Below are 12213 nucleotides of genomic sequence, written 5' to 3'. Positions count from 1 at the left end.
AAAACTTGCTTTCCCAAATGCCATTGAAGTTTCAAAAGAATACAGTTCAGGTAAGGTGCATCTTTTTCTTTCCCTGGAGCCAGAATTGGTTATTTAATTAAATTAAAAATAACTAAACATTTAAAAAATCTACTCTGGAAGTGTTAAAAGTTGTCTTTTTAAAATATGAGAGGATTGAGTTCCTAAGAGCTGTGCTTGCTATTGAGTGATGTGCATACAGTTTACCATTTGCTTTTCTTTTATGCAAAATATACCATCTAACAGACAAAACTAATGTACATCAATGGAAATCAGATCACAGTGGTGGCCTCTGGGGAGCAGGTGATTGGAAGGAGGCACCAGGGAAATTTGGGGGAGCATAAATGTTCTATTGATTGGTTGGGTTGTGAGTTTCATGGATTTACTATGCATTTGTCAAAACCCATATCTGACTTAAGATCTGTGCATTTCACTGTAAATTTTACCTCAATTTTTAAAACGTTTAGAAATATTCCATTTGCAGGTCCTTGAATCTATCATTTCATCTTTTAAAAGGTAGCACAATTATTATTCACATATGTTATCAGAGGTACCAAATTTTCTAAGTACTTATCTCGTCAAATAGTTAATACCAACAGCACTAATTAAATCTATGCAAAGTTTCAAAGGCTTTAAGGCCATCATACAACTTCTATGCCAGCAGAAATATCTAGTCTAATATCCAATCATAACTCAAGTTGGGATTCCTTTTCAAATACATGCCACATAGTTTCTGGCATCTTCAGTTTTGAAAGCGAAAACTCAGTGGAAAGAGTGGGCTTTGGAGTTAGATGAAGCCTAGATTAATCTCCAGGCCTGCCTCCATAACCCTGGGTAATTTACTTAATTCCTCCTCCCTCCACTATAAAAGACATATAATAATTATATTGAAATTTTATGCTGATTAAATGAAACATATAGAAAGCAACTTGCTCTGTGTTAATCTTTCAGACACATCTGTCTCCAAGTCACTCTTTGGTGGTGGGAGAATCTAGGTTGAAGGGGCTGTATCGATATGCTTGGTAGTTTTTAAAATAATGGCTTTGAGATGCTTGGTCATTTTTTGTCTTAATTAGATTTCTTGCCAAACTGTAAGATTTTATTGGACAGTTAGGATATAATCTTTTCTGAAAGAAGGCAACATAAAAGTGAAGGAAAAAGAAACTTTCAAAAGAACAATGGTCTGGTTTTGTCAGTAACGAACTAAGACTAATCTGGCTCTGAAGATACTTGAATTCTCTTTACAGGTCAGCGACTGCTCTAGTGATCTTGTGCAAATTATGTAAAATTTATACAGTATCTCAGTAACTCCCTTTATACAAACGAATCTTTTATTTCCCTAGGTAATGCTCTGAGATGAAAGCTATAACTGACTTATGATTTCCTATCAGGACACAAGGAAGAACACGAATGACCCAATTTTCACACTGTAGTAACAGCTTGTAATAACAAGATCTTCCATTTGTGTAACCCGATTTCTGGAGTCTTCCCACATCATGGATATGGCCCACTCAGGGAATTTGAATAAGACTTAGCAGATTTCAGACAGGGTGAGCTATGACATGTCTGGTTAAGAAACCTCTTGGGAAGGGGACACAGATTTAGGTTTGCTAGTCAACTCATGGCATTGTACTATAATCAAAAAATCACTCAGTTCAGTTAATACTTAACTAGGAATCTACTATGTACAGTTGCTGACCTAGGCCAGTGAGAATCCAGAAGAAGCATTAGATGACAGTCTTTTAACTTAAAGAAATCCAATGTCTCTATTTTCTTAAGGTATCAAGACACAAATTAAGAGAATAAGACAAAATATAGTCAAATACATGGCACAGACAATAACTTACAGAGTTCGGAAATAGTAGAGCTGTGTATTAGAAACATTTTTCTAGAGCAGGTAGGATTGAGCAAAGTATGATTTGGATTAGTGGGGGTGGGGGAGGGTAAGTGGAAAGAAGTAATGAAAGGAAGTCTGGACAGACAGGGAAATGTGTCCAGGAACAGGAAGGGGCACAGCTCATGCTGTTCCTTTGACTGATGCCTTCCACTACTGACAATCTCTTGGTCCTTGTGAGCCTTGTTTACCAGGATCTTCCTCTCCCAGAGCCCTCCCAGAGCCCTCCACCAGAACTAAAGGCTCCTTCCTGTCCTCCACAGCAGGTACCTGTGTCCTATCCATGGCTTCGACTGTATTCCATCTTCAATGAAAGTTGCTCACATGTCTATTTCCCCAAGTAGGCCACCCCGTTCTTAGGGGTAGAACTGTGTGTTATTCCCCTCTGTATCTCACCCCCCACTGCCCCACAAAGTTCTTCACACAAAGTCGGTATGTATTCAAAAAAGTTTTTTTAATTGAATTGAATTATTAATGCTATAAAAGTCTACTGCTGATATGCAGTTTTTTACAACATATTGTTCTTACTATATGCATAATATATTCATACCCACATGTCACTCCACAGGGATTCAAACTGTAAGACTATAAAGAGAACTTTATTGGCAGTTTAGGAGATTTTCAAGGATCATTTTGAGCATGCTTGATTTTGTCCTTTGGCACAGTCTTTAAATCCTAACCTCCTTACAAGTTGTGAATCCATTGAACCAAATGAAGACTCAGTGACTGTTGAGCAAAAAAGAACCATTTTAAGTATCTGAGCACGAGAATGATGACGTGATGAGTCCACATTCTGGTCATATTAGTCTGGTAACAGGGAACAAGAGATAGCACATTCACATGAATACACGTGGTCAATCAACAGTGGAATTCACATCAAGAATTTTTTTAAAAAAGAAAGCTTATGACTCATTTCCCGTTCCTTTAAGACAACTAAAATAGTAAGAGCTTGATGTAATAAATATTTATAAGCAACTCTTGATTATAAAACCGAAAAGAAAAATTCTTAACATACTGGCTTAGTGCGACTTAAAGGTTTATCATTTTCATGTATTTTTCAGAGTATTTAAAAAGAACACCAAGTTAAGAAAAATCATTTTAAAATTTTGCAATAATTTTATTCTATATAAATTAATACCAAGCAATTAACCCTGAAAACAATCTTCACTTACACAATGTAAAAAATTTTTTCTTGACATTACATGACTAGAAATATTCCATTACCATAAAGCTATAAAGAGATTCACGCTCCTAAGAGCGAAGTTAGGAAAGCAAAAATAGTAATTATACCAGTGATAAGCACCAAGTCAGAACTTTTTTGCACTTAGGGCCTGATCGTTTGTATTTAAACATAACATCTACCAATAGAGGACCAAAAATTAAAACCTTATTTGGCAAAAAAAAAAAAAACGATAAAAGGACATATAGAGCTCAGGAAACAGTGAGAATACCCACTTTAAAAATAAAATAATAAAACCAGTCATGCTTTTTTTTAACTAATGTGACATTTGCAAAATATATTCATATGTCACTTTTCTTCACTTTATGCAATTCAGATTGCTGCATTTTTGTTCATCTGTTGTCACACTAAAGTAAGTAAGTATGTTGAATTATGTAGGTTTACTTAATGAATCCAAACCATTAAAGTTAAATCCAGTGGCTCTAACAATCTTACTTGCAGCTCATATCAACTCATGAAACAGATTATTATTAATCTTTGTAATTTTAAAAAACCTTAGCCAGATGAGATATCGTGTGTGCGTGTGTGTGTGTATATACAAGTTTGCCAGAGCAGTGTGAAGTGAGTGCAACCCACAGAGTCAAAACATACAAACGAGCTGAAGCAATGCTCCAACTCACCCCTAAAAGACTTGAGCAGCCAGACACCGAATCACCCCCAAAATAAACCTGAGGCTGAGCAATGGGGTAATAAGGGGATCCGTCACCACAATGAAGAGTCAGTGAAGGTTTGTAAAACGAAGACTAAAGCAGGATACCTAAGCCACGGCATTCCTGTGACAGTAGACACAAAGCAAAAACAGCCTCTTTTCACGCAGGGATCATGAGATCGCTGGGATCTCCTGAATCTGTAGCTAAGGATCTCTGCCACTTCCGCAGAGGACATTTGCAGCAGCCTCTGGCAGTGGCCCTCCACCTCACCCAGTGAGAACATCTCAGGGTTCCCAGAGTGGGAACCTGGGCATCCCTTCTCCTGGTCCCAGTGGTTCTCCTAATACAGATACCATCCCTTCCAGAGGCTTGGCCAAAAACCATCACTACCCGTCCACTTCCAACTGAGTCTCAGAAAGGAAGTCTCTCTCTGTCCTGTGGGGTCCCTGAGTCTGAGGTAATGCAACATACTGTAAGCTGTAGAGCAGTAACACATGAAGCCAGGCAGTCTACTTTAAAACTCAAGCAATCTACATGTGATATTAGCCAGTTTTTATCATCTCAAACTATCTTTTTACCTAGATAGTTTCTCCACACAACTTATAATGTGTAGGGCAAAGAAAAAAAAATATTGCTAGAATATGATAGAAAGATTTTTAAAAGTTCAGTGCTGAAACTCCATAAGGGAAGGAAAAGGAGACATATTACTTCTCTACTTCGTCCTTGGCTTCACTAAAGTTCCTGCGAAGCAGTTAAAAGTTCCTTGTGCCCTTCCACCTGCACAACAATCCTAGGTAGCTATCTACCTCCCAAATTGGTAATTATAACTCTGGGCATGTCTGTACAGCTCTTTCATTCAGTTTCAAAATCCACAGCGTTTTTTAAACAAAATGATACAGCTGCATTCTTTAAATGCCAGCCATGAAATCATCACTCAAAAAAATGAAAAGAAACTAGTTGGAGTATATATACGTAAGTCAAATAAAATTCTCTCCTTTTTTAAAGGTGCTTTATTTGGTTGGTTGAAGAAATGCCTATGACTGCTTCTAAAGGCCTTTGGGAGGGGCCTCATATGGCATTCCACAGTTTGATATTTTGTTCTAGAGTTGGCAGGTACTTAAACTACACTGTGGATATGACTTCCTTCATGAAAACCCCCCAAAATGGGCACATCAGAGAAAAACTTCAGTTATAATCCAATGAATTTTAGTCACACGAAAATAATATTCTAAACTGTCCAAACATGCAACTTCTCTTATCTTCCCCAATAACTAAATTCCCTTCTTTATAAAATGGTTAGATTTGAGGATCAAGTTAAAATCCACCATATTTCAAGTTAAACTCTAAGGGTCCTGCACAGCTATAGCATGATTTTAAATTCATATTGGTATTCAATTTTCTGTATTTTCCTATATGTATCCTAAATAAGCTTCCTGGACCATAATATTGAGGGAGAAATTAAAAGTTTTATATTATACTGTGAAGTTCTAATAAATTCCTAGTTTATCAGGGTTTATCTCTTAGTTCCAATGTCAAGCAACCTCTACATGACACAAGTGTATAGACAAAAAGTATTTCAAATACAAAATCCTTAGCTCTGTGTCATAAATAAATTTGGGTAAAACCGTAAGCCTTCTACTGAGTCATCTCGGCAAAGATGGCCCATCTTCTCTGCAAGCAGCAACCTAGGAATAGAAAGAAAAAAACAAAATTATCCTTCCAGTCAGGAACACGAACACAAACGCAAACACCTTACTTACCTTTCTTTGGCCAGGAGGACAGACATTCCCACAAGCTTAGCAAACTCTTCTGATGTTAGGGATCCCTTTTCTGAAACCTAACAGAAACACAGCAAGAAATAATGTGATTAATTTAGGACACCAAGGTACTAACTTTAGGCAGAACGTATACCAGTATATGCAGGAAATAACTCACTGAATTTTCTACTAAAATCCAAGGAATATTAACTACAGAACTAAATCTTAACTAATGTTTAATTCTACAAAAGTTGAAGGACCCAGAGCAAATACAGTAGAGGCTAAAATATCAGTATGAATCCCTCCATAATGTAACAAAGGCACTGTCCTAAAGCCTTAAAAGAACTATTCGATATGTTGAGAAGGAGAATATAACAAATTCTAATTGAGTGTATATCGCATGCTCCAGTAAGGGAACTTTACGTATAGGTTTAGTTTAAAAGGGCCAAGCCCGTGGCGCACTCAGGAGAGTGCAGCGCTGGGAGCGCTGCTACGCTCCCGCCGCTGCCGCGGGTTCGGATCCTATATAGGAATGGCCGGTGCACTCACTGGCTGAGTGCCGGTCACGAAAAAGACAAAAAAAAAATAAAAATAAAAAAATAAAATAAAATAAAATAAAATACTGGTAGAAATATTTGTAGTATTGGGGTTTTCATCTAGTTTAAAATGAGACGCATAATAAAGTGAGTTATTCAGATAATACAGGTTCACCAGAGAGGCTATGAAGACAGTAATATGTCAAGTAACCTAATGAATAATACTAGAAGTTTGGCCTGTAAAATCCATATAAACTATAGTTTCATTTCATGCTTTTTGAAGCAACTATTTCACAAAACAACTGTGGTTTTTCCAACACTGCTTATGTGATTGTTACTGAAAGAAAAAGTTCAATCATGTGTAACATTCTGATTAAAACATTAAAAACCTGTTCTCAACACCGAGCTTCAATAGAAAAGAAAGCACCTCACTAATTCAAATTCTCCTTACTTATAAGATGTTAAGTGTCAATAAGTTTCAAAAAGCTTTTGATGGATGACTTTGACTGATATTTATTCACTGTTAATGAAAAACCATTCTTAACTGGGTCTATGAATGTTACTTTTTAGTAAAGTTCAAAAAGAAATCCCATTTCTCAATTTGCTAAGCACGCAGGTCATAATGGCAATGACTCTAATGATTGGAGGAAACCCACATCACATACCGTCTCCAGGGCCGAGGCCACCATTTCCTCCTCCTTGTGGGACTGAAGCTCAATTACCATGACACCACTGTCAAAAACTCTAAGCCTGAAAACCACAGATGTGAGAACAACTCCATGAATCACCTAGGATGTTCAGCCACTAAGGAGAAGTACATCTTTCTTACTTTCTTTTATGTGCAAGTATGAGGGCACTGTTGACACAAAATAACATTTAAAACATAACGACCATGGCAACTATGACATAATTCAAAAGCTCATGAATAAACAGATAATAAAATTATGAACTAGAATCTACATGCTTCATAAAATATGTGTGGCTACTTTTTTTATACCTGAGAATATGGACAATATAATTCACAGCTGAACATTTGCACTTCTAAGTCTCCAGACACTAACACAAAAGTCTACAGGAAGAGGAGCCACTTACTCTGACCTCCTGGGAGGAGCCCACATTCTTATCTCATTCACGGAAATCAACAAGACTCTGACTACCAGCCCCACTAGGACTCGCCCAGCCCTGATAAGGATGAAAGCCAGGATGACAAAAGATGCTTATGGTGCCAGGAGATTTCTGGTTACATATAATATAATTTCAAGAGGGCAGTATTTTGGCTTGCCACTCGGGGTGTTGAACTTGGCTGGGCTTTCCTGTCTACTCTGTGCAGAATTGTAGTTGCAGGTGGCAAACTTCCGGCAGAGGTTCCTTTACCTGAGAGGTAATTTCAGCGCTTCAAGCATCTTGCATGCATTCACTAAATCTTCTGGTGACAGCAACTAAAGGGGAAAAAAACAATCCAGTTTACACAGCAAATTAATAAAGCAATGCTATATAATGGTAATGATCACTAAAACAGAAAAGGTCAAAAATTACCATTTATCAAGGATTTTAGGTGACTTAATCACTACAAGGCAAAAAGGATTAACAAATGAGCCAGACTTCTATTCATTAAAGCAGTGCTATCCAATAAAAATATAATGTAAGCCATGTATGTAATTTAAAATTTTACAGTAGGCACATTAAAAAAGTAAAAAGAAACAATTAAAATTAATTTTAAAATATGTATTTTATTTAACCCAATATATTGAACAAAGTACCAATTCATCATATAATCAATATAAAAAATTATTAATGGGATACTTAACATTTATTTTGTACTAAATCTTCTAAATCCGGTGTGTATTTTATACTTATAGCACGTCTCGATTTGGATTAACTACATTTTAAGTTCACAGTCATCACATGTAGCTAGCTAGTTGGCTTCCCTTTTAGACAGTGCAGCACAGTGTCATAGTGACAAGCACAGCTCTGAGTCGCACAGGATGTCTTCAGAGCCTGCCCAGTCTGAGTCCAAATCTCTTTCAAACCACTGTCTCCAGGTGTGGTCTTGGTCAAGTTATTTAATCTTTCTAGGCCTCAATTTCCTCATCCCCAAATTATCCCCTAGATGGGAATAGTAAAAGTAGCTATATCGCTGAATTATAGGGAGTATAAAAGAGGTAACACATGCAGAGTGCCAGCAGATAGTAAGTCCTCATTGATGGCAGTTATGATGACTACTCAAATAAAAACAGAGAGCAGAGACTTCACTCATGGGACTGGGGTGAGGCTGGAAAGACACCCATGTGAGTCATTTGCATGGAGGTGACTGCTGACACCACAAGACTGCGTTTGACTGCTGGGGCACAAAGAGTAGCTGAACAGAACCTTGGAGGCCAAGGATATCTGGGTGTAAAGGGGCAACGGGAGCTGAAGAACAGCCACTGTTGTTACACAGCCAAGGAGCAGGGCACTTGCCCTCTGCATTGTCTACAAGGCACCCTGGATCCAACCCAGTTAATTCAAGAATTATCTATTGCAGAGAAAGGGCTTACTGAACAACCTTATTCATCACAACACAAACACAGACAAAGCTGAAAGGCCGACACCTCAGTCCAAACCCTTATTTTAAAGATAAGAAAACAGTCCCAGAGAGGTTAAGCAAGCTACTTAAGGTCACTCAGCAAATCACTGGCAAAACCAGGAACATAATCTACCTCCTAGATCCCACGGCAGTATTCTTTTCACTGTACCACACTGCTTCTCAAAATAACTTATTCCCAACCCTTCCTCAAATTGTATTCACTGTAGAGAAATTTGTATTATATCAAGAAAGTCTATATTTAGTTAAAAGACTATCTAAATATACTATTCTTACTTCCATTCCTCGAGCTCGGTTCACTAAACAGTACACTTCCGTGAGTGACATGATTCCCCCTCGTTCCTGTTAAAATATGAATTTTTTTAAAAAGTATTATGTTATATAATTAACATCAGTTAGCATTTCTTAACAGAAATCATAATCAGAGTGAAATAAGAAATCAGAAAATTTCTTAAGAATCTTTTAAAAACTGTATTTGTACATAGGAAAACTTATCCAAATACCATGAGGCATTCTAATTGAATATTGGAAATATGATACAACATTGTTATTATCACTATTTTAACATTTATTTAAATGAGCAAGAGCTCTACACCATATTCCAAAAAGTACATTTAAATGTTTTAAGTTATTCCAGCTAATAAATGGAGAAGACAGTACAAAGAATTAAATAAAAATATCACCATTTTACAAACCCTAAGGAAGTAACAGATTTAGGTAATGACTATTGATGGCTTAGGCTAACATCACCAAAAAAATATAACCAGACGTTATGTACCTCCTGATGAAGTTCACAACACCCTCTATGAAACATTCTCGCCAGAAAAACAAACAAACCTCTATTTATAACTACCAGTTTACAGAGAATATATGGGACAGGGAAGCTGGATAAACAACTAGTTTCTTTAAAAAAAGTAAACTGGGGATGGAGGGTGTAAGTGGGAGATAGGGGAAGGGAAAACCCACGGAATTAAAAAAACAAAAACAAAACAAAACTTGCGAGACAAATTGACCAATTGCAACATATCCTGATTTGAACAGACCAATTGTAAGAGAAAATGTGAACACTAACTAGATATTTGATGATATTAAGAAATTATTTTTAATTTTTTAGGTGTGAAATAAGATTATAGTTGTATTTAAAGGAGTCTGTATCATTATAGTAACATACCGAAATATTTACAGATAAAGCGATGTGATATCTGGGATGTGCTTTAAAAAAGTTTTGAGTGGAAGTTAGTTTACAGATGAAGCTGATGTTGGGCACATGGGGATTCATTATACCATTCTATTTTAGCATATGTCTGAAATATTAATACGAGTGCTTTAATAAACTGTCTGAATACTATTAGACTAGAGGATAAACCTGTATTAAGAAATTATTAATAGTATAGTATATAGTAAAAATTAGATTTATGGAAATGTATCTTTATAGAGAAAGACCATATATTTCCTTTTGAAAATAAGAAAAACTTCATATCAAATAAATAGATTTAGAAAGTTATAGATATCTTTACACCAAGGTGAAGGCCAGCCCCATACTGGCTAGCCTACCAAAAAAAAAAAAAAAAAGTTATAGATGTCTGAAATGGAAATTGAAAACAATTCAGAAGATTATGGACAAAGAATCATTAATAAGTACACTAATAGGTACAGTGAACTAATTTAATATTCCTGAAAGAAAAAATAACATGTCAGATAAGAGTAACTACACCATGAAAAGAGTTATGCTCTTAAGATTTCTGATGACATGGAAATAACTTAACAGTTTTAAAAGAACATTTAGGTTTGGTTTTTACCTCCAAAGGCGTCTGCAATATTCCAGCCAGCTGTTTGGCCAGCTGCATGTGGTACTGTGTGCCTGAGCCATAGGTTTCCCTGGTAACTGGGTTAGCTATTCCCATGCTCAGCAAATAGGATTTAAACCTGATGGTCTACAATAAGAGAGGGGAAAATGCACAAAAAGACTATGCAGAATTAGTCTCTTCATCCCCACATTTGAAACCTTCCATCATAAATTCAATTCTACTCAATTGTTTTTATATATGCCTATTTCTTCTAATGTGTTTCTATGCTGTGAACTAAAAGGAAGCAAATTTCTAGTACTTGCTTGCATAAATCTAATTATTCTCCTTCATTCTTCTATCTTGGTCTCTCCTACTTTGTTTACTTCACAAGTTTGGTGTGAGAGGAGATTTAGATAACAACTATGCTATATTTAATGCAAACCAAATGATACAACCAAAAACTTAGAAAGGAAAATAGCTGTCACCAGATTGTAGACAAATTTAATGAAACAGACATCAGACTTAGGGATTTGTATATAAACAGCCACTCCTTACACATTTCGGTATCTCTGTTTTCTACACTCCAGGAAAAGGCATTGAAATAATCTTTAATCTTACTAGACTAACAAAATTTTCATGGTTGACTTTTTCTTTAGCACTTTCACATATCCTCAAGTCCCAAAAGAAATAAAATACTGCATTAAGAAAGCAAACTAGTAGGGATGGCCAGTTAGCTCAGTTGGTTACAGCACAGTGTCATAACAGCAAGGTCAAGGGTTCGACTTGACCAGTATCCCCATACTGGCCAGCCACCACCACCAACAACAAAAAAAGCAAACTGGTAAAACACAAAAACATCATTGTGCTACTTGTGTAATCTAGTTTCTAATGCCTAAAGAAAAGCAATCTATTTACCTCATCTTCTGTGATGTCACCTTGTTTGTCTTTAATTTTATTAGCAATTGATTTTGATAACTCCACCATTTCCTTAGCCTGTCAAAAGAAAAGTAAAGACTGAAAAAAAATAATGCCCCCAAAAGTGTCTAACAAAATATATTTTCAAAACTATGTCAAAATCGGTATGAATTTGATAGGCGTAAATGACATGTACCTTGATCATTAGTTTGCTAAGGTCTTCAAAGGCCTGAAATGAGAAATGAGTTTTTGTTGGAATTTGTCAAAAATTAAAAATATTTAAAAGCAATGAGGCACCCTCTATTTTCTTCTGTATGACAAAAATTTATGAAATTTTCTTATTTTATTAATAAAATATTTATACAAGTAATAATCTACCTATTCTAAAAATTCAGTTTAGCTAAGAAACCATGCATTTTCCAAAACAAACTGCAAAAAAAAACTTTTCAAATTGTCAAAGAGAAAATACTTATTATTGACTAAACAAACAAAAGGTGACATAAATAATAGTTCAGAAAATATTATTTACTGTTTTTTGACACAAGTAAGAAAATCTGTCACTGGTTTTTCCTAAAATCATTTCCTGATAGTAGGTCAAGAATCAAAGGCATTGTAAGGCTTTCCTGGTTGAAAATGGCAATATGCAGCTGCAGGAATACTTCTTTGGGCACAATAATTTTGGCCTTAATAGCAGGTATGATTTAACTAAAACAGTATGCCTCAGCATCTGAATATTAAACACATTATACTTGTAACTTTGGATATGGTGGATGTCACAAAAGAAAAACATTCAAATATCATTAAAACATACCTAAATAAATCCTATCAGTTG

The 12213-nt window shown here is 35.8% G+C and overlaps 1 protein-coding gene across 2 annotated transcripts in view; it reads right to left on the bottom strand.

Annotated features, from left to right (window-relative positions):
- Positions 1-2490: 2490 nt before the first annotated feature.
- The window catches only part of VPS36 (vacuolar protein sorting 36 homolog), a 31424-nt gene continuing 21701 nt past the window's right edge, over positions 2491-12213 (bottom strand). Inside the window, exons 7-14 of one of the 2 annotated variants that reach the window (XM_063102910.1) lie at positions 11578-11610; positions 11382-11459; positions 10479-10613; positions 8956-9021; positions 7470-7534; positions 6761-6845; positions 5563-5639; positions 2491-5487 (exon numbers count right to left, since the gene is read on the bottom strand). In XM_063102910.1, the coding sequence (XP_062958980.1) occupies positions 5394-5487; positions 5563-5639; positions 6761-6845; positions 7470-7534; positions 8956-9021; positions 10479-10613; positions 11382-11459; positions 11578-11610 (633 nt within the window). In that variant the 3' untranslated portion in view covers positions 2491-5393. The remainder of the gene's footprint in view (positions 5488-5562; positions 5640-6760; positions 6846-7469; positions 7535-8955; positions 9022-10478; positions 10614-11381; positions 11460-11577; positions 11611-12213) is intronic. The other variant, XM_063102912.1, reaches the window with a different exon arrangement.

Source organism: Cynocephalus volans, chromosome 7 (assembly GCF_027409185.1).
Source record: "Cynocephalus volans isolate mCynVol1 chromosome 7, mCynVol1.pri, whole genome shotgun sequence".
In the NCBI taxonomy this organism is placed as follows: domain Eukaryota; kingdom Metazoa; phylum Chordata; class Mammalia; order Dermoptera; family Cynocephalidae; genus Cynocephalus; species Cynocephalus volans.
Note: the sequence above shows the minus strand (reverse complement) of the source record. Positions and strands in the feature narration are given on the sequence as shown.